At 40.0% G+C, this 24,122-nt stretch overlaps 1 protein-coding gene across 9 annotated transcripts in view; it reads left to right on the top strand.

The window, feature by feature from the left end:
• Positions 1–24,122, top strand: part of LOC133420633 (protein phosphatase 3 catalytic subunit alpha) — a 96,662-nt gene that overhangs the window by 18,079 nt on the left and 54,461 nt on the right. For all 9 annotated transcript variants that reach the window (XM_061710377.1, XM_061710375.1, XM_061710376.1 and 6 more), the window contains exon 2: positions 13,123–13,323. In XM_061710377.1, coding sequence (XP_061566361.1) covers positions 13,123–13,323 — 201 coding nt within the window. The remainder of the gene's footprint in view (positions 1–13,122; positions 13,324–24,122) is intronic.

Below are 24,122 nucleotides of genomic sequence, written 5' to 3'. Positions count from 1 at the left end.
TGTGATCCGAGTCCCTGGCGGCCTCTCGGTGCACCCATTGATCCGACGGCTCACCACATAGCCAAAGAAAATACAGCGCGCGGACATCCCTCAGAAAACGCCCCGTCAAGCCTCGCCACAGCGTTCCCCGCCGATCCCCATCCGCCCGCCCCGAACAGGCATCTACATTCATCCATCCTCGCGTTCGCTCCCTCCCGCCCCCTCCCACACCCTGGTCCGGACCTCACTAATTAGAGACGTAGTCAAAGTCAACTCCTTCTACAAATACGGTCAACTTTTCCGGTTTTTTTTAAAGTCCTGCGGATCAACATTTGCTTGTCACTCACGTTGACGCTGCTGCGGCCCAGGTCTCCAAAGCCCTGCAGTGGGCTGCTCGCTCTCAGAGCTCAGTGGCCTCTGATAACCCTGACAGCCATGACAGCATGAACGCGGGTCCTGGATGTGTCGTCGGCCCCGCCGACTGCACGGCCCGTCTCTCCTATTAACGTGCATCTCTTGTATTGTCATGGATGGGATCCTCTACGGAGAAAGAGACACATATTCCTGCAGAGAACAGCTGTCAGATGCAACATCACATTCGTGTTTTCGGTATGCAAACACATCATGCCGAAATACAACCTTTTAAAAGCAGAATATGTATGACTCTATGCAAATTGGAGCATGCAGCTGGCAACTAATTTTTTTTTTTAAGTCAATTTTTTGATGGATGAAAGATTAAGGCTGAGACTCTACAGCACTGTTTCCTTGGCAACCCCCGTTACTCACTTTCTTTTTTTCTTTTAATCTAATAGCACTCCTGTTTGTCAACGCTTATATCCCTGCAGCAGATGATGGCAGTGGTCAACAGCTCTGTTAAGTGCAGAAATAGTCCACTGATGGCTTTAAACTAAACTTATGGCCATAAGAGCTGCAGCTGAGCGCAGCTATAGGCTGAAGTGGGCGCAATCACACGAATCATATGGCGGAAAATGATCTGTAAAATAGTGTGAATTATTAATTCCAGAGAGTAATGGTTGAAGCACCAGCAAAAATGATTAGATATTTTAGCCTCTATGTTTGCTGAGCTCTAGGAGCAGCCGTCTAAATGCAATGGTATCTGTCTTGGATACAGGTCCGTGTCAGTATTTGTTGAACGTCTGTGCAGACCCGCTTTGCATTTTTTATTTCCTCGGGTGCATGCAAGACACCTTTTTACTTACCGTACCGCTTGCAGAGTAAAGGTTGTTGGCTCCACTCTCCGTTCCCACCTTCACCATCATCATCAGCGGCACATAGATGTAACCGTTTTGTTCAGGCATGGTTTCTGAACTTTTCACCATTAGTTCAAAAGCCTGCAGGTTGTGTGAATCTCTGGCCTTGTCTTCACCGGTCGGATGTTTCTTTTATGGTCTCGGGGTTGACTTCGATCGTTATACATGAAGGATTTTGTGGTTACGAATGTGCAAATGTGAGATTCACCCTTAAGATATCAGCACATCCATCAGCTCTGCAGAAGCTGCTTGTAAATGGCCTCATGAAGCAGCATTTCAGATTATTTTTATTCTATAAGTGGTGATAAATCAGACTATAATATTCCTCTTTTGATGAGAATAATAACTACCGTAATAGGATTTTCGGCTAATCTAAAAGAAAGGATGGCAGCTTCTCTGAAGATTCAACTCTTACGGAAAGAGCTTAAGTATTAAAATATTTCTTTATTGTAAGGTATAATACCTGTGATGTTCTGTAGGACTTGTTCGTTTTATAATATACTTTGTAAGGGAAGTCTGATCCCAACCAAAATCTGAACGGAAGAAAGCTAGCCCTCAACCCACTCGCTGTGACATCACCAACCTGAAACACAATCCAGCAGGTCACTGATCGACGCTGACACGGAGTCGCTGGACGGTGGCGTCATGAAACACTTTCTAACACAAGGTTTGAGTGAACCAGACTTCAGTAACAGGGATGTACTGACAAGGGAGTAGCTTGTTATGTATGTGCTTGACTCTTTTGTCTGCCTCTTGCCCTGGTCGTCATTGTAAACGAGAAACTGTCTTCAACTGACTTACCTGGTTAAATAAATAAAAAATAAAATTGTTTTAGTGTGGGCAAGTTTTGTTAATGTTAATAATGCTCCTAAATTGACTTTTGTTTTATTCCTTTCTGAATACATTGATACTGTATGTTAGTTTATAAGCTGTGTTGTATTAAAAGGCCCCTCCTATCCACAAGGACATCCCTGTATCTTGTTTTGTTTTTTTATGCATCTCCATTGATGTTCTTGGAGGTTTTTAACCTAAGTTTTTTTTATTTTCTTTCATTATTGCACGGGATATTTCCAGCCTGTGAACGGTCTGGACTGCAGGCGCGCCAGTTCAGCAGGCAGACCCTTTAAATGTGGGTTTCTATTGTCTTGCTGTAGGATCCAAGACCTTCCCTGAAAAATATGCCTGGATGGGAGCATATTTTGTTTTATATATGTTGTATTGAATGTTGTGCTTGATGAAATGGACACCTGCACAAGACTACCCGGCCTGACCCCTATAAACCTTTTCAGCAGTGGTGGTGGAATTTAAAATGTTCAAACTTGTGATGAATTTAAAGAGGCTGCTGGGAATCAGAATTCAAGATTTCTGTTCATCTGACCACTTTAAATGAGCGTCGTCCCTGTTTCACGTCTCCTTGTTACGTGTATGTCTTCAGTGATTACTGAATAATATCAGATTTTTATTCAGTGGTCACGTCAAAGACAAAGATCATGGGCGTCTGATATTGAGTTTCATCCTCGTCACTTTATGCACAGAGTTCTCTGAATCTTTTGTCGATATTATGATGATGGGATATTCAGTCTTTGCAGTCTGCTGAACCTCTGCCCAGTTTTACTTTTGAGCAACGCTGCATTATTTATATATCACCAACCTGGCCATTTTTTCTACCCAACTTCAATTTTCAAGCCAATTCTTTTCATGAAATTGACAAATTCTTCACATTTTATATGTTTTTTAGGTACGATTGCTAATAAGATATGGGATAAAGAGATTCATCAATAGTTACGTTCTGTTTTTACACATAATAATAACCCCTTCACGGGTTGTGGTTTATCTTTTGGTGTTACTGAAGCGTGTTAAAAAACACCAGGTGGAAACTGCAGCGATCCAAACAATAGAACTGCATCGTCTGAAAGTGGCATCTCTTTAAATCGTAGACGCAGCAAGCAGCCTTAATCGTATCCCATTTCTATTGTGTGACCTTATTTTGTTCTGTAGCTATAATCTGTGATCAAATTCATTGTTTTTTTTAAGGAGTGCTACTGTACATAAGAAATAACTGGTTACAGTTACAGTTATTATCAGATTCCTGGCAGACAAACCATCCTGTTTTGTCTGCGAAGCAGACTATATAGCAAATAATGTATGAACATGTGAAAATAATGTGTGGGATGTTTGTCAGGAGAGAGAGCCACATGATCTCAATCTTTTGCATTATGCATGTCAGGTAATCAGCTTCCCTATGGACCAAATGGTGCAATAATGAAGCAATTACGCCGCTGCTACATGACAACTGAAGTTGAGGAGTTTTTCTGGTGTACAGTATGTCCTTTCTTTGTCGCCACCCACAGAAGCGCATGCATTCAGTTAATCCTGTTCTCCTATCCCACTCTAATTCGCTGCCATATGTAATTTAATTAACAAGCCGACTATCAGTGGAGAGAGTTGCACGCTCCCAGCGCCCTGCTCAACTGTTGGCGGCCGTCCTTAGTGCATACCGTACACACAGAGGGGGCCTCGTATCTAACAGGCATTTGATTGATTTCTTTAAAATGCATCTCTGCATCATCATATGTTGTTTAATCCCGTTTTCTGCTTCTGGAGCATGCTCTCGTGTGTTTCTTTGTGGCGGTGATTGTTCAAACGAGCACCGCTGCATGCCTCTCCACTTAGCCTGTGCTGTCTTACCTAGCAACTGGTATTTATGTACCATTTAATCAGATAGTGAGTTTCCACTTGATTCATTACTCAGAGATCTTGCTTGTGCTGCCCGCCACTTGCCCTCGCCTCGGGACAAAGAGCGCACCACTGTCCTTTACAGAGGCAAATGGTTGGGACCAACAGTGACTGCCGCTTTGTGCGACTAAGGAAGCAAAGTTGTAGATTGGTATCACACTTGAGATCCGACATTACACGGCCTTTGCATAATAACATATGTCCGCGCGGTCGAATTACCATATATGAAATGACGTCACGTGTCTTTGTTCATCCTCAAGTCCTCGTCGGTCACGCTGAGATTTCCCGCAGTCATGCTGAGCCCCAGCACCAGGGAAGTGGTGGATGTGGCTCGTATGGTGGAAGGGGGGAGGAAGTCTCGCTGCATCATGCAATGTCAGCTGTTTCATGAGGTCAGATTGGAGAACCACTACAATGCAGCATTTAGGGTGACGGTACTGGAATCAGAGGAATATTTGCACAATATTTCTTACCATGAACATGGTGGTTTTTCTGATTTGAAATAGAATATTTAAAATCTGAATACATCAGCAGACGACCTCATGTGTGTGTGATTATAGTGCTGTATGGATGCTGTTACCAGAGCTGCCTGTGTGTTTTACGTTTACTACTCCTCGTTTCCAGGGTTTGCTCCACTAATTAAACCATATTCTTCAATTTTAAGTAAAAAAAAAAAGGCAACAAAAAAAACCTCCACAATGAGAGGGTTCGGACCATTGATCTGTTTTGTCCAAGATAAACTCCTTTTACATCGATTTCCATTAATCAGATGGCAACTCCACATGTCATTGTCTCAGGATGGGACTTCATACGATTTTATAGCTTTCTGGTTATTGATCCGATTCTTTATTGATTCTCGTATCATCTCCAGAGTTTTACTGAGGACATAACAGCACCTACAGGGGGTTTTGAGCCTCAACACAACGGTTTACTGTATCTAATACTAGAAATAAAAACAACACTGCCAGCAGGTTGGTAACGCAACACCTCCGTAGGTTAAAGCAGCAACGCCACTTCAGCTTCACAAAGCTCCGGGTCCCTGCATGCACAACACTGAGTCACCGCGTTTTTACACCTCAAAGTAAATATCTCATCCTATTTGTAACGTGTTGTCGCTGATTTTCTCTGTGCATTTTCAGTATCTAACAGGATTGATGATGGAAATCAGAAGTTTAATGATGTATGATTCTGATTTTTCATCACATTCCCTTCCACGGCAGCGTACCGTGCACTAATGACATCTGCCGTACGAGCATGTGGTTTCACAACAATGAGGTCTTCTACGTTTATAATGAGCACATTTGCATTTACAAATCTTTCATTTAGGCAATATTTAGGCAAATTACACAGTAAAAATAAACTAAATATAAATTGAAAATATTCCTAATGGACTTCAAAGATGAAAAGGATGCCAGACAAACAAACATGACCAGCATTTATTTGCAGGCATGAAAGAATAGTCACATTACAAAAGAATTCCTCCATTTTTCCACATTTCTCAATTTCTTTTCTGTAATACTTGGCCAAATCAACTAATTGTGTTGTGTCTTCTCTGTCCAAGTTTGATTTGTAACTACATTTCTGTTTATACAACCATGAGCAGCTTTTCTTGTGAAGGCACTTGAGCTTAGTTAGTTCAAAATAAGCATATTTTAATGCCTCATTTAAAAGTATTTAAAAGATTTTCTAATTTGCCTTGCCAGTGCATAGAAATACAGATGTTTTGGCATAAAATTCTTTCTTTCCCAAACCTAATCCTTGGGTTTTGGCCAATACTGAGTGCTGCACTGATACCATTGCTTTTAGTTTTTGCTTAGTTACCTTTATTGTCATTGTACAGTATTTACAACGAGATTGGGAACGTCAGATACAGCATCACTACTAAATATAGAGCGTTTTTAAGAGTTGCGTTCCAGATGTGGGAAACTACCGTGACTCCAGATGTTCAATTACACAGTGAACATTTTTAATGAGCAACAGGAGCTGGTCATCAAGGACAATGAATCCTGCAGTTTTTTGCACGCTGTTGTTCTGGTTCTAGTCTGGAAACCACAGCCTCGCATGAGAAGTATGTCACAGTTTTCCTGCTTGGATTTTCCAGCTCGAAATAACTTGACGCATGGTATTGGATGATGCATAGATGTAAACATTCACCAATACCCTTATTTTTTTGGAAGTATCTACAAGTATTTACGATACCGGTGTTGGTATTGTAATAACTCTAATGGAAACCAAGCTGATGTGCGACACAGGTATTGCTTTGATAATTAGCAGTATTTCACTTTGCTTTTTTACATTTCCGTTACATTTTTTCCCTCAATACTGCCAAACATTGCTGTGCTCATGTAATGGTAGGTGCCAGGAAGGAAGATAGGACATGTAGACACCTGAACTGTCAGATCGGGTCAGACTCCCGGTTGCAGTGCATGTTTTCTACTAAATGGAGCCGTGTGTTGGTGAGCCGTGCACCAGTCTGTCTCACTTTCCCCAATTAAAGGGATCTATCAGTTACATACGACAGCACGCTTCCCGCCGTCTCGGTCCTCAGAGAGCTTGTGTTAGCTCTGAACTACACAAATCTCAACATTTCAAACTGCGCATTTTTCCCACTGCTTCTTGACAGTTTCGGATGTGCTGCAGACGGTGGGGAAGATGTCAGAAAGCAAAATCACACCTGAGAGTCAGCGCTGTGATATATCCTCTCGCGCTCACAGCACGTACGAAAGTGGCTGACAAGCTGAGGCTTGACATGTTCAAAACCTCATTAATTGTTGCTATTAACCTGACCGACGCAGGACAGTATCCTTCCATGAAATAAACTAAAACAAAGCTTATTAAGCCCAGCCTCTGGCCATTCACTGCTTTATTAGGTCTTAAAGTTAATGTCTGATGGATGGCTTTAATTTGTAGCTGGGAAATTACAATGTTAATCTGAGACAAATTACTCCAGAAAGTTAAATCAAACTGCATGTTTTTTTGTTTTTTTTCCCATGTTCCCTCTCTCATCATTTCTCTCTCATGTTAGACTTATGGCTGGAGCCCAATTTCCCAGTTGCATAACAAAAAGGAACAGATGAATAGTAAAATTAATGAAGGCAAGAGCGACCAGCTAATGGAGACCATCTCTGAGTCACACTGGGCTCTGGATCACGGCGGGTCGGTTTATGATCTCACAAGCATGAAGCCCTATGTGAAAGGACGGATAAATGCACAGGATTATTTGGAAAAACATGCGGCCTTGGTTACTGCTGGTATAGGCGGATTTAAAGCAGAGATATTTACCTTTGACTCCATCCCACTATGTACTTTCTTTGTCCCATAAAGCGAAAAACAACAGTGTTTTCTATCCTTTACAAACTCGTTAATCCGTGTCAGTCTTTTTCCTAAGCTCCCAGCTTTTCATTTTCATCATGGAAGTATCACCTTTTTCTATAGACGACAAACCTAACATTACAATGTGCCATGTTTTGGCACAGGTGGCTGTTACTCTTGTTAATAAGAGGGCTGTTAGAAATTCCACAAGAGGAAAGTTCACAGTGTTTCCATTGTCACAACTCCTGGAAACAGAGGAGTGATGTGTTGAGAGGCTGCCAGCCTGCCAACAAGCACAAGCGCGTCCACATGGCCTTTTTATATATTATGTCAACATTTCTAATGTTATTCTTTAGTAATTGAATTTCAGAATATATAATGTTTTGGCAGCTCGCTATGGGCAGATGTGGCTCGCTTACATCTCCTCCGGTCAACTCCCTGGCTGTGATTGAATCCATCCATGGAAGCTCGGAAAGATCATAGGCAGACTTCATGAACTAACTTAATCAAATTATCATCGCAACTTTCACTTTCCCTTGAAACGTGTGTTGTAACAAGATTTCCCTGTAAAAAAACTGTCAGTAAAAAAGCCACTGACTCTTTTATATAACAAGTGCATCGCTATATTTTAACTTACAGGGTATCACAGCAGGATAACAGTACGTTTCATGTAGTTATACTCTGTAGTTGTACCTTACCTGACCAGCTATCTCAATTCTTTCCCCCGAATTATTCCGTTTCCTTTGGACTTTACTTTGATTTCCTGGGGACAGCACCAACGATAGCTCCAGGCATCATTGGAAAGGCACGCAACCAATGAGACGACCAAAGCACGTGACGTAAGCAGAGTGACGACCAGACTAGTATCTACCACTGAATTTTCCTCAAGGATAATAAGTTGGACCTTTTATTTCATCATTATTCCTTACAAATTAAAAAGCAAAGTAATGAGAAGTCTCAGGCGTAGGACTCCGGTTCAGTATCGTCCGTAATATTACTTCGTTATCACTTTCGTGACATCAGTAGGTATTTCAACCTGAAGATACTTTTACCCTGCCAACACCCCCAACATAGACACAAATAACGATGCAGCTAACTTATGTCTGAACGATCTGTGGTTACTCCTGCCGTGTCACTCAAGCTGTAGGAATAATATAACCACTTACCTGTCGCCATGGTAACACTTTAACAATTAGCGCTCATTCTTTGAAAGTAAAGAAGGTTAGACTGACAAACTTCCAACTCAAGTCCAGCAAAGTTGTCCTATATCACTTTATAAGTTTACCTGTCATTGCCGTAAGGCTTAATTAGCTAACGATGTGGGCTAAGAATAAACCTGTCTGTATGTGACCTTTGACCCATCTGACAGCCGAACACGGTCGAACTGTCTTTATCAAGAAAGCCAGCGAAACTCAATATAAACGTATGTACAGTATATGCTCTTAAAACCCACAGCGGGTGGTCATTCTAACATCGATGTTTGAGTTTATCTGTTCTCGCCCCAAATTCATGGAACGTCAGGATGAGTTTTAAGGCAATCGCTTGTCCAATGACCAGCATTATTTCTTTGAGTCTGAAAGCTTTGATGGTTAAAGATGGTTCAGGTGAGAAGTAACATATAAATATACGTCATCCTGACAGTTAAAGATGTAGCAAAGGAGTCGCCGGACCTTGAGCTCCTTCCTGGTATTTTTTCATCTTCATCAGTTGGCATAGTTAGTAACAAAAGCAACGTATTTGCATTTATTTAAAGCCACTATATGTAGTAGTGATGCACCGAAATGAAAATTTGTGGCCGAAACCGAAACCGAAAATAATAATAAACACTTGGCCAAATACCGAACAATACCGAACATGGTTCTTCGCAGTTTTTTTTATTTTGCCAATTTTTTCACCATTGCATAAATCAAATAAATTTGACTTAGGCATGCTTTTAAAAGAAAAAAATCTTTTACAAAATTACAAGGTAGAAAACATTTGTTGAAGATAAAAAAATGAACATGTTTTAATTTCCCAGCATTTCTTAAATATTCCAGCAGACATTATACCAGCAAAGAACAATAACTTAAAATAAATAAATTAGCAAAATACATTTTTTGGCCATCTTTGAGCTTACGTTAGGCTTAACTGACTGAACATTGTAACATAGGCCTTAAAACAATAAAAATGCATTAAAGTGCTCAGGGTTTTTTATCATTTCAAATGATAAATCAAACTTGTAGTGCTGAAAGACTTTGCAGATGTTTCCCCTCTAGATATTTGAGCAGAACATTCATTGCAAACAGCCATTCTTGTATTATTCTTTGCCACTCTAAAATACTTCCACACTGCTGACATGTTTACACCGCACCACTTCACTCCACGCTCTTTTATCTGTTTGATTTCGTCATCTAAACGCACCTGTAATAGATTGATTCATGTTGTTTTGGTTCCACCTGCTGGTGAATGTTGGTAAAATTCTTATGTGGTTAGTTTTTGGTTGGCCAACAATTTATGTGGTGCGCAACAGTTACGGAGCGGCCAGTCTATTTCCTTATATTACAACGCCGTTATTAATTGTTCGTTTTTTTTCCCACTTATTCCACCGAACACCGAAAGTGTTTTTTTGCCATTTTCGGCCGAACAATTTCGGTTACCGAACAATCGGTGCATCACTAATATGTAGCAATGCCGCTTCTGACCACATGGGAGCAGCACCTAGCATAAGAGACAACAAAGTCCACTTTTAGTGAGGCAAACTGGTATCACAAGATCATTCCCATCAGGTCTTTATGCTCCCATGTGGTCAGAAGTGGTAATGCAGAGTGGCTTTAGAGGAAAAGCCTACAGAGACCGTTGTTAAGAAATTATATCCAAAAGAATACTTCCATTTATTCCTGAACAAGCCCGAAGGCCGATTTTAATCATCATCTGTGTTATTTGTTACATAATCATGTTGCAGACTCCCAACCCAGCTGTCACACTCACAGCAGAGCCCCGCCCCCCCCCCCCCGACTTTCTGCTCAGGTTGAAAAATACGTTACAGCCTCATAACGGCTTACACAAGTCTCCGTACAGTGTGTGTGCAGCATCTCAGAGGGCCGGCGGGGTGTGCTTGTTTGCCACCGTGGAGTCCAAAGCCCCCCGGGGTGCCGGCCCCCCTGGGCGAGAGTTGCGCGGCAGGTGCTCACGGGGGAGGCCGGCCCGTGGCCTCGGGTAATCCTATCCCAGATGGGGATCTCTGGATGCTTCACATAACAGTCTGGAGTCAGCAGTCTTGTATTGTTTAAGAAGATTTATTCAGGCACGTTGACTTTTTACGTTGCATGAAGAAAGAAGGTTTTTAATGGCCCACTGGAATCATTTAAGTTTCAAGTCTGCATATTTGAGTATTTTGTTCATTATGAATCAGAACAGGTGCAGGGAAATGTGTTTGTTTTTGCATGTAGGTTAGAATAAAGCAAAGAGTAATAGTACAAATATTCATGTCTGGAAGGTTTAACCACTCCAGCCGAGATGCCAAATATCATCTGTCATCTGGAACGTTATGGTATTGATTAAAAACGGGCCTAATTACCACAGAGAACCCACACAGAGTATTTGATCTTGACCTTTAGTGATAATAAACTCATCGAAGTCTGTAGTTGGACATTCATTCTTTTATTTGGTGTAAACAGCTATTGCCATTGACATGAGGTGGTTGTTATTTTATATCAACCGTTAGTCACCAATAGATCATCTTTTTCTCATACAGTCATCAAACTGAAGTTTTAAATGAAGGCAGATCCCCAGTCTTGCTGCCACATGCAAACAACATCCAGGAATTCAAACTATAAAACGTGTTTTATTTGATAGAGAAGTCACTAAATGCGTTGATTCCTCCTTTGTTTGCATCGCTTGACCTCATCGTTGTGTGAGATATGCACAAGGCCATATCTCAGGAATGCTTTTATGGATTTAAATGGTTGATGCCTCTATTTAATCACCTCTATAGCGGTTCACAAACTCATGTCACTTCCTGCATTATAATACAGGACTGTCTCAGAACTTTTCTGTAATGCAATTACAAAAACAAAAATGTCATACATTCTGGATTCATTACAAATCAACGGAACTATTGCAAGCCTTTTATTATTTTAATATTACTGATCATGGCTTACAGTAGGGCTGGGCAATATGGACCAAAAGTCATATCTCGATATTTTGTAGCTAAATGGCGATACTCGATATATATCTCGATATTTTTTCTGTGCCTTAATTGGGGTTTCCCCCAAAGCATTATAGCATAGCATCTCTGTTAGCTTCATTTTTTTCTGAGGCAAACCCTTAACAAAACAGTCAGTTTTAATACAAAGCCTCGTGCCAAATGTCACACAGGAACCTTTATTAACAGAGGTCTGCACAATATCAAAATGTATAAAACAAATGAAATAAAAATAAACTGCCTGCATATATAGAATAAAAATGCTTCTTGAATAAAATAAAACCAATATCCCTTTCCTGCATAACAATTAAATTAAAATACACTGTGCAATTAATACAATGTAGACAGTAACAGGCAGACTTTTCCACTGAGGTTGACAGTTGTGCAAAGAACAAAACATTTGTGCAAATCTCAAATAAAACATTCAAGTCAATTTGTCACAAAATAAGCTATATCAAAATCATTAAAAAAAAAAAATCATAAAAAAAAAATTAAAAATCGATATAAACGATATTGTCTCGTACCATATCGCGTTTGAAAATATATCGATCGCCCAGCCCTAGCTTAAAGCTTAAGAAAACTCAAATATCCTATCTCAAAAAATTAGAATATTCTGGGAATCTTAATCTTAAACTGTAAACCATAATCAGCAATTTTAAAATAATAAAAGGCTTGCAATATTTCAGTTGATTTGTAATGAATCCAGAATGTATGACATTTTTGTTTTTTTAATTGCATTACAGAAAATAAAGAACTTTATCACAATATTCTAATTTTCTGAGACAGTCCTCTATACGGTCAAAGAAAAGGTTGCATCTTTCGCCAACATGGTGACTTGATTTGGTGTTTCTTATGAAAGCTCCTACCGGTGGCAGAGACGGTCCGAGGAGGCAAAACCTGATCCTGATTAGTCACAGACTTGAGATTACGTGTTTTTCACTGGAATATAGTTTATGATGGAATTGTGTTTTGTTTAGGTGGAAAAATGGTCTCTATGGCACCAGGGCTTGTTTGTTTGGTGGATATTGTATCGTGCTTTGATTTAAAACATGACTTGAATGATCTCTGGCTCCAGCCATCAGCAGCCCCAAGGTCTGGGGGGGCTTGTTAGGAGCAGGTTGACTGTTTCAAATAACCGTGACCGAATACCACGCCGAAGACCATGTCTCACTCAAACACATAAAACAGGACATGTTTACATGTAGGCTGTTACAAATTAAACCCCACTGAGAGGCTTCATTTCGACTCTGTGCTCATCTGAAAGGCTTTTTAATGTTACTAAAACAACAGATTTCTCGGTTCTCTGATTCATTGTCAGAGTGTCATCCCATTGGTTGAGAATATTGCCAAGCAAACTTGAAAATGTTTGGTTTCTGTTATAAATACTGAAAATGAAATGACTCACGGATCCTAGGCACAATCTGGTAAGATGTCTCCGAGGGTGGGCTGAAACGTCAGGGAGTGAACGCTGACTCCCTCCGCTGCAGGGAGTCCGTCCCCTGGTCGTACCTGCTAATCAAAAAGCAGAATTAACTGTGTATCCTACTAACTCTTTAGTCAATGAAAAACACACCAATGTTCATAAGTTCTGAAAGGATGTAAGCCTTAATTACTTTCTTTTTTTTCTCCCAACCCTTGCAGCTGTCCCCTTCCCCCCCAGTCACCGGCTGACAGCTAAAGAGGTGTTTGACAGCGACGGGAAGCCCAAAGTGGACGTGCTGAAAGCTCACCTAACCAAGGAGGGTCGCGTGGAGGAATCGGTGGCCCTGAGGCTCATAGGAGAGGGCGCTGCAATCTTGCGTGCAGAGAAGAACCTCCTGGACATCGAGGCCCCTGTGACAGGTCAGAGATAACATACGGCAAAACAAGACTTTGTAAGATATCAGCATTGGCTTGATGAAGCCTGGACAGGAGCTGTGTAATCACTGTGTAGACAAGAGGTGTCAAAAGTATTCACATTCATTACTCAGGTAGAAGTATAGATACGAGAATTTAAAAATACTCCTGTAGAAGTTGAAGTATCAACTCAAGTTTTTTACTCAAGTAAAAGTATAAAAGTACTGGTTTCAAAACTACTTAAAGTATAAAAGTAAAAGTAATGTAAGGGGGAAAAAGCCATTAAGGACAAAAGCCATTGAAAATGAATGCATCTTAGTATAATGCAAATATATTAAAGAACCATATATGTGTACTATTGAGCATTAACACGTGTTTCAGAGAGCAGGAGATATGATGACTAGTTGCCTATAAGTATTGTAATGGTGCAAACAGTCAAACTTCAGAGGCATGTTATCATTTATCCTAACCTTTATTGGAATGTACATCCAAGTTTAGTTGCAGGAATCTGAGGGAACGGATGTAAGAACAAAACTGGACAAGAACATCTGAAACAACCACAACCAAATTCACTCTATCCGGATGGAGCAATTTAACTGGATAGTTTTTTTTTTTTTTAAAGGCCGAAATGAAATAGAGTAACGAGGCTGTTGTAAAATGTAAGGAGTAAAAAGTACAGATAATTGTGTGAAAATGTAAGGAGTAAAAGTAAAAAGTCGTCTGAAAAATAATTACTCCAGTGAAATATAGATAACCAAAATTTCTACTTAAGTAAGGTAACGAAGTATTTGTACTTCGTTACTTGAGACCTCTGTGTAGGACTGTGTTGGAGGTGGATCCTCCACAGATGTACTGTTGTTTTTTTAGTTTTAGTCTAGTCTTTGGGTCAAGCTATCATTTTAGTTTTTATTAGTTTTAGTCACGTTCATTCTCCTTTTAGTCGTGTCAAGTTTCAGTCGACTAAAAGTCTGAGCATTTTAGTCTCATTTTAGTCCACTTATTTTTGTCCAGGACCATTTTAGTCTCGTTTTAGTCAAAGATTGTATTTAGCCAAACCCATTTTACAATTCAAACAAGGTTATCTTATTATTATGTTATTGTTACCTTATAGACTCAAGAATACATTCATTCCAGATACAGAAAATGCTCTAATTTGAGTTTACAACATTTACTTTTGAGCTATTTACTTTTTCCTGTGATTTTGTGGCCGCATTTCTCCCCATCTTTTTCACATTCGGTTTTCTTTTCCACGCTTTTGTAGTGAAAGTGTATCCAAAGATCGTCTCTATTTAACTTTGTTTTTAATGGACGTGAACCTAGAGCTCTGCGTTAACGGCATCAGCCTCTAACTCTGCAGCTGCATCTTCTGGATCTGATTCCCCGCTGCAGCGACTGGGATTGAGGACACTACATAAAAAATGTATATTAAGGATCTTTGTTACAACATTTCGTCTCGTCTCATTTTGGTCAACGAAAATTAAGTCACATTTTAGTATAGTTAGTATTTTGTAATCTACATTTTAGTCTCGTTTTTATTCCTCTACGATATTGCATTAAATATTTAATTATCGTTATCGTCACATGACCAGCATTTTCGTGGTGTCTCGGCTCATTTTCCTCAGGTGATAAAGGTTTGTTGACGACGATATTTAGTCATAATCTTCGTTGACGAAAGAAACTTTACACAGATGCATGTAGATTAGTAAATGTGAAGCTTCATGTACGTTCAGATGCAATCAGATCTTTTCAGCCCGTTAAATTATTCTTTCATTATCAGTCCCAGTGATCATGACCTGGATGTGCACTAACAGACCCACACACGACACAACACACTAGGCATTTCCTCTAGTCATCTTCTCTTTTCAGGCACCATGTGCAAACAAAAGTTATTTGTTAGGTCCAGATATTTCCCCTCATGAGACCAGCAGCATCGTTTAACAATTTCTTCACTTCAGTTTTTCACTTTGTTTTTTCAGTTTCGGCTTTTAATTGGGTTAAGGTCTGAGAGACGACATCTCGAGTTCAGGGTTGGGTTTAAATGTAACTTCTCACATTATGAAGACAGGAGACAGATGAATTAACCAACACAACCACATGAGGTTAGTGTATGACTGGGCTCTGACATTGATCAGCTTTCACAGCAGATCATTTCTTAAAGATATGCAGAGACAGAGGTGTGGATCTGTCCCCAGCAGATGTTTCATCATTGATGCAATAAACCGATTTAAGGCCTCGTTCCCTTTAAGCAGAACATGGTCTCTATGGTTTTTGGCGTCAAAGAAAAGTTTAAAAAGTAAATCAAATTGGTGTAATCCCCCGAGTGTTCCTCTGACCCTTCATTGATCCGTGAGACTCCAGTGAAACAGGGGTTGAATTGGCCGTGGAGGATTATGTTGAAGCTCTGCATCCAGGTAAGCATTAGTAGACTTAACCTTTTTGGACTGTAGAAAATAAAAAATTACGCGGGTGGGCTGCCAGATGTGTTAATATTCAGCGGGCAACCCTGGTTGCTGTTCAAAGCAGGGCACGCGCTGCTGGAGATCCCTCGTCGCATGCGAGGTATGTTTCAGACACCTGGGTGGAGAAGCGCGGGAAGCACGACATGAGGTGAAAACCGAGGTGTTTTTCTGCTAACGGTCGACTGAAAGTGGTGGTCGATGACCTTACGGCTTACTCTGAGATTAATTTTGGCATAAAATCACACTCTGCACATGAGTTGAGTTGAACAATTATTGTTGTACTCGCCAGGGCTACTTAACGTGGCCACAAAACAAAGTCAGCCGACTACTTGATAGGGACTAAATTGATAAGATTTTTACAATTCCAATTCCATTTTCAATTTTGCTCAACGATTCGGTTCTTTATTGATTCTCATTTGCAAAAAAAGGACAACAATGAGGCAAATGGCGCTAATATGATAGGCAGTGTTCATTAGTTAATTAGTTTCCTGCTGTATTATTAGCCAATGCTATTGGACATGCTAACTGCTGAATTGCTGACGTTAGTGACGTTATTGGATGCTGTCAGTATTTCCTCCCTTTGGAGAAATATCCACTTGGCAAGTATTGCAAGTTTCCCTGTTGTCGTCTTTTTTACTGAAATGTAACCAGACTTTCGAGCGTTTGTATCGCTTGGACGCCATGTTTACTATTCACTGCTGGCTCAGGCACATTGCGCAACCGGCGTGTTGATGTCATTCGTGCCGACTGGAATCGAAAAGGGAATCGTTTGCAAACAATTCCAAGGAATTGAAACACTGGGAACCGGTTTCTGAACAAGAACCGTTTCTCGATTCCCATCCCTACTACCTGACGTACTGAGGAACCAGAGTTCGGGTGTATCCCACAATGTAGAGAACAGCGCTTGTATTCATCTAGAAAGAAAGGTTCAGATAAATCTTTCATACGCTTGTTGAATTATCCCTGAATCAAAGCGAAAGGTGGTAAAACAACATTTTCTCTTTTTTGTCAGGCTGTATGTTTTAATATCGAGAGATAATTTTGTAAACAGCTGCTGAAATTCACCAAAGAAGTATCTCACATCGCATTTAACAGACACTTTAATCCGAAGCGGCTCATGATGGAGAAAGACAGTCAAGGCACGGTAAACATGGTGGATTGCAGAGAGAGTGCAGTTAAGAGAGCATTCAGGCGTGTGTTAAGTAGTTAGAGAGATAAAGCAGTTTACGGCAGGAGATACGAGCACAGAGACAGTCTTTATTGCAAGAAACAGTTTAATTGTGAACTTTCTTCAGTATGATATTTACTGTGAAGACCCTGCAGCTGAAAGTCGTTCACGCCTGCCTCTGAACGAACATGTGTCACTGATGCATATGCACATACCCAGTATGTCTATTGTCGTCCTTTTCCCTGGTCAAGTAGCTGTTCCTCCATTAGACTTTCTGATGAGGCTGCTTTGATGTTGCTGTAATCAGAGGAAGAGACCTCCTCGAGGGATCTATGGCAACACATTATTTCCTAGAATGAGATCGTTCCCATATTACATTCATAGAAAGGCCCATGTTCAGGTTTTGCAGGCGCCGTACTTGCTTAAATTCATGAATGCATTAGTCTTGATATCCAGAGAGTATCTTGTATTGCTGCCAGCGAGGGTAATGCTCTCAGGTGGGCAATTATGAGGCTTATTTTCTGCCCCTGTCTTGAGTTTACAGGCACTTGAAAAATGGTGAGACTCAACTTGATGCATCCACATAGCCGTTTATTTTAAAGTGTGCATCACACATGACTTCTTTTTAAGTTTTCATGCACAATTTCCTCGGAGCACTGACCTCCCACACTATCTGGGTGTGTTAGAGATGTTTAGATTGATCTGATTTCAGTCAGATTTTTATCTGAGTCCAGCTTGAGTGCAATAACACCATTTGTTTTATAACAGCATGTAAATGTACTGAAGCTAATGCACCCAAATTACTTACAGTCTCAGACACTCAACCCAAGTGTATTGATCTTCCGCTTTATGCCCATCACTACTCCTTTTCATCCAGGCTCTTTTAAAAGGTTCCTTTCCCTCAAACACCTCTGTCTTGACGCAGGAAACAGGGTCTAAACCGTTCACCTCCAAAACTGCCTTAGTAGGGAGACGGTATTCTTTTAACATCATCCCAAATATTTTAGATGTTGAACGTTTCTGATTGGTTGCATATTCCCAGCATTTCATTCTTCTCAAGTTTAAATTCCAATAACCTTGCAAAATGTCTAAACTTTAGGTTTAAGTTTGCTTTAAGTTGAGCCATAGGGGTAGTTTTTGCGGACTGTAAACACAACATCCATCCATCCATCCATCCATCCATCCATCCATCCATCCATCATCCATCCATCCATTATCTACACCTGGTTCACGAAGGTCTGCCGGGGTCAAGTTTATGTTAACGTCACGCGGTTCCATGAACATCTAAATCAGGCTATTGGGGACAATCTAGCTGAGGATTAAACTGCAGGTTCAGAGAAATCCAAGTTTACATGGGCAAGAAGACAATTGATTATTAAGTGATGGCGTTCGACTCCGCGATGCTAGGTGGCGCCACACGCACTTTTGCGTTGGTGTTTTCCCAGTTAGTTCTCTGTTGTCGGTCACTTCCAGAAGGGGGGGTCCCGGGGCAGTCAGTAGCTTGGCTAAGCGGGGGTTGCGTATTCATGCCGGGATAATTCGAATCAGGACCACATTTGATTTGATTTGATTTATTTTATTTTTGTACATGTAAAAAAAAAAAAAGAAACACTTCATGAGAAGTTTAAGAAAATAAAAACAAAACAAAACAAGGAATTTCATCCTTTAAAACTTGCTAATTTGATTTATATGTGCCAAAAAAGGAGTAGGAAGAAGTGTAAACTTATTTAGTCCTACCCCCATTCACTGATCATTTAACCTGTATTTATTATTATTATTATTATTATTATTATTACTATTATATACTGTAATTATACTCACACACATACTTATACATGCATACATACATACCATAGTTGAATATTTCTATATATTTGTACACATATGCCCCTATAGATATTTATATAAATATACTTATTTACACTATGCATTATCTGGTACTAATAGGTCGATCTCAAAAGCTTCAGTTCGGTTCGACTACAAGTGTAAAAATGGCTTTTAAAAATTCGATATCGGTCGGATTAAGGCAATAATTCGACTTTCTGTTAGTGCATGTAAAACGTACTGACTGATTCCTGAGCCAAAAGGCAAAGCTGTCTGTTGACCTGCCTGTCTGTTGTTCCTGCCCTCACCTATGATCACAAATTATGGTAGGGACCTAAGGGAGGAAGGTATAAAATGACCCATCTTAGAGATACGGTATGAAGTTCAGTGACGGGGCGGACTGGGATTAACGCCACTGCTCCTTTACATCAAGAGGAGCCGGTTGAGGAGAAGGCCCGCCTAGGACATGCTGGGGAGGTTGTATATCACGGGTAACTAGCGAGGGCCTTTATATCCTCTCAAAATTCAAAATTCTGTCAAAGAGTGCTGTATGAGGTGGCCGAGAAAGGGGGGTTGGGGCCTCTCTGTTCAGGACGCTGCCCCTGTGACCCCTGATCAGTGGAAATAAATGGACGCATGGACGAAGGTTCATTCAAGTGGAAAGATCTCTGATCTGATCGTGACAGCAAAGCAGTGAAATCTGACCCGTGAAATGTTAGTCTCTGTTTACAAAGATACAAATAAAAGCAGACAAAACGCCAGCAGAAATGTGTAACATGAGCAGCGATGGAGTCAGTAGAGCTGAAGCGCACTTCTCCGTATAACAGTGTGAATATTGCAGCGCTCCAGCGAGGACTGCGAAGCGTCACACTGCACCAGACTTAATTTGCTTAATCTACCCTCAATCTTAGTTCTCAGAGGAAGCGTGAAAGACACTCTGCAGAAATAATCTTTCAGCTCCTTGAATGAAGTCCCGGTGTTTAAGCTTTTACGTTGCTGTTGATCAAAATGCAACTACTGTATAGTGACCCAGAGGGTAATTACATTAAAATGTAAACACGCGTGCACAGGTACGGTATGCTAAACACTTTCCCAGGCTCACCTCTCACTCCGCTGGAGCTCAAAGAAATGAAATTCAGAGAAGTCATTCAGGCAAGAGATGATTTCTAACACAAATCAGACATGACACAGTCTGAAAAATATGTTGATCGTGGAAGAGATCATATCATTTGACTGATGATTGGTTAAACTTCTGGTTTAACTTGAGGGCCGCCATGATTTGCTTGTGCAAGCGCTTTGTGGTCAGATTGTTTTTCCAACTCCGTGAACTCCCGTTCTGAGTCGACCTTCTTCGATTTCTGACGTGATCTGAGTTCAAGCGGTGGATCAACCTGTGAACCTCCTCCCTTTGTTGCGTAACAGACACAAAGGACGGCTTCGGTTCAGCGTGGAAGCGGCGGATCCTGAGGAGCAGGATGTGTGTTTGTGTTCATCCACTTGTGTAAATGAGCACAGTAATGAACTACTTCTTTCCCTCCCACTCGACACCCCTGTCTCAACCCTTCTCCCACTCACTAGTCGTTTCAACAAGGATCTCTGTGTTGTGCTTCACCATTCTCCTGCTGTTTTCCTCTCTTTCCAGCGATTCCAGTTTCTATTTCCTCTTAATGCTATGGTTTAACTTTCTCTGTCATGCTCAGGAGCTGTCAGATATTCCCAATTCAAGTTTAGTATGTAGATATTTATCATGAATGCAAAGCATCATGAAATGTCTTGAGTCAGTCGGCAGGTGGGGCGTTCATGTTGGGGCTGAGGGTCGTGACAAATGCAGCTGGCTTCGGCTTCTGAACACAAGCTACTTCCACGGCCTTCACTCAGCTTCAGTATCAAAACAGCAAATCACCTGGCAACAAGCTTTTTCTTTTTTTTGCATTTTTTTTTTTTTACTTTTTATTTTTCTTAGTTTTATAATACAGAATTTTATGTGCTGAAAAAAAACATGACATAAATCAAACAGCACAGAACATACAGGTCACCGAAGGGGGTGTATTATGGTGTATCAAAAAAATAAAACCAAAAAACAGATATTGCTCTCGGTAATAAAGGGTTACTATAGTTCCTGGGTGTGAGAGGAGAGGGCAGCCAGCCCTGGGTGCGAGTCCCTCCAGTGTACAGTAAGTCCATCCAATATGCAGAGTAGGGAAGGTGTCTTGTCAGAAAAATCCGTATGGTAAAAAACAGTCAGGGGAACAAAGTTGATAAAACAATCGTGGGTAATAATATCAACAAGGAAATTTCCAATGCCGATGTGATTTCCGATCAGTCCAAGATATTAAGTAACAATAAACATCCATAGTATACAAAATAAACAAATTAAACACTGGGGTAGTTGCTCTATAACAGGGGTCGGCAACCCGCGGCTCTAGAGCCGCATGCGGCTCTTTAGCGCCACCCTAGTGGCTCCTGGAGCTTTTTCAAAAATGTTTGATCTTTTTTTTCCTTTTTTTCCTTTTTTTTCTTTTGTTCTCTTATTTCTTCTTTTTTCTTTTTTTTCCTGTTTTTTCTTTTTTTCTCCTTTTATTTCTTTTTTTCTTCTTTTTTTTTCTTCTTTTCCTTTTTTTCTTTTTTCTTCTCTTTTTCCTTTTTTTCTTTTTTCTTCTTTTTCCTTTTTTTCTCTTTTTTCTTCCTTTTCCTTTTTTTCTTCTTTTTTCTTTTTTTCTCCTTTTATTTCTTTTTTTCTTCTTTTTCTTTCTTCTTTTCCTTTTTTTCTTTTTTCTTCTCTTTTTCCTTTTTTCTCTTTTTTCTTCCTTTTTCTATCATTTTTAATCTCAACATTTCGACTATTTTCTCAACATTTCGACTTTTTTCTCGACATTTTGACTTTTTTCTCAATATTGTACTTCAACATTAATCTTGACATTTCGACATTTTTCTCGAAATATCAACTTTTTGTTCGACATTTTGACTATTTCCTCGACATTTCAACTTTTTTCTCAACATTTTGACTTTTTTCTCGAAGTGCATAATGAAAAAAAAATCTCCCCACAGTTATAACTAATATAGATACATGCAGCATGTGTAGTCTTCATTCTAAGGCTTATACAAGACTCAGTCATTTTTTGTGGCTCCAGACATATTTGTTTTTTGTGTTTTTGGTCCAATATGGCTCTTTCAACATTTTGGGTTGCCGACCCCTGCTCTATAACAATCTCTCACCCATATACTTTAGCCATTTCCCCCAATATTTCTGGGCCTTATCACTACACAGTCGTAGGGAGAAGGTCAGCAATTCCATTTCAGCAACAAGCTTTTTCACTGATAATGTTCCTAAAACTAGTTAAAAATCTAAAATAATTCAGTGCTGTTTGATTTATGTCAGTTTTTTACAGCACATAAAATTCTGTATTATAAAACTAAAAATAAAAAGTAAAAAAAAAAAAATCTAAAATAAGTTTCAAATTGTACCGTATCTCGCCTTCGCTGATCATATTTTATAAAGGACTGAACATGTGATGAGAAAATACGGAGACCTTGGTTGTGGTATTTCCGGTATGCGCTCACTAGACCTCGGTGAGGATGGCAGTTTTACGAGTAGAAGTTAAAATGTTTGCTCTGTGCAGCATTTCAGGGCTGTTAAATCTGTCCTATTCATTCTTAGGAAACGTGCTTCTCGTGATATTCAAAATATGCCCCACTCATCTTCAACACATTTGTCAGAATTATTCTGGTTCTTCTGGATTCAACAACCATTTCTAGTGGGCAGTACCAGCGGGGACAGGAGGACACCGTTGGATAGGCATGCAACTAATCAGATAAACGAAGAATTAGACGTAGGCAGAATTTTTTAGTATTAAAAAAACCGGGAGTAGGGAGGTCAGTGAATGACATTTTTTTTTTTACTTTAAAACCAAAACAAAACAAAAACAACTTGTTGATCCAACGTGTTATTGACAACTCTGCACCATCTTGGTTGTTTTGTAGGAATGGTGGGGGTACCAGGGGTACGGGTGTCTCGCCGGTGCTCCAGAGGAATGCAGTGGTTGTCAAATCATTTGAAAACTATATTTAATTTATAATAGAGCCAAGACAGTATACTAGATGTTAAAAATGAAAATCTGGTCATTTTATGATTTGAAGCAAACGTCATGTCTCTCAGAAAAATGTTGGCCGCTGCGTTGCATCATTCATGCTCAGCAGTTTAGGACGTCCTCCGTTGAATTTCCCATTTCACAATTCTGCAGATGCTTTCAGTTGGCGACAAATATTCCCAAATCTGGATTGCATGAAGACCACTTCAGCACCAAGACTTTTACTACGCATCCATGCTGTTTACTCGTTGCTATCCGTGACTGCTCATGACAGCAGCAATACAAAACTAAGTGAAGAACCTTGTGTGGAATGAGGCTCACACTGGGGTCGGTGGGCTTACACCTATACCCACTCCCTCCTTCATTTGTCATCAGTTCAACAGTTAAACGTACTGAGAAGTCGAACCCTGACGTGAAAGATGTAGCGAGATGTTGAACATACGTGGCAGGGATTTCTGGGTGATGGCCGGTTAATATTTGAAACGAGACATCAGTAAGTGTTATTCCCCCTTCCACCAGTGCTTTCTTTTTTTTAAACATCTGTTTATTGCACATTTTGATATTTTACAAGCAATGAACAACACAGAACATGAAGGCACAACAACAACAATAATAATAGCATTAATAATAATAGAAAAATATAAAAAAAACAAACAAAAAAAACTAGAATGTCAGAAGATACCAGTTCCACTACCTGTGCATACACACACTTAATATATATAAATCGGAAAAATATGAAAAGATAAATCAGTCATCAGTCTTCAGTTTGACTCATCATTCCAACCATCTGCTTCAATATCCTTTTTCTCAAGGAAATTACGAAAAACCTTCCAGATTTTCCAAAATATGTCGAGCTTGTTCTTTGAGATGTAGCTTATCTTTTCTAAAGCAAAGTAAAAGGACATCCCTGTCAACCATTGTGGAGTATTACAAGGTTTCTCTTTTTTCCATGAACAGGCTATAGATCTTTTGGCTTCCAAAAAACGGATATTGAGTAAGTATTTATCAGTTTTTGAGGACACAAAATCATCTGGGTAAATATTCAGTAAACATAACCTGGGTTTTAGAGGTATTTCTTTATTAATGATTTGACTAGCCAGGTCCAACACTTTCTTCCAAAAACCGAGTATCAGAGGGCATTCCCACATGCAGTGGAATAAAGATCCCTTTTGTTCTTTACATTTAATGCAAGTATCCGGGATATTTGGGTTAAAAAGATGTAGCTTTCTTGGGGTGATATACTGTCTGCTTATCCATTTGTATTGC

This window comes from Cololabis saira, chromosome 20 (assembly GCF_033807715.1).
Source record: "Cololabis saira isolate AMF1-May2022 chromosome 20, fColSai1.1, whole genome shotgun sequence".
In the NCBI taxonomy this organism is placed as follows: Eukaryota; Metazoa; Chordata; class Actinopteri; order Beloniformes; family Belonidae; genus Cololabis; species Cololabis saira.
This window is presented reverse-complemented; position numbering and strand designations above follow the sequence as displayed.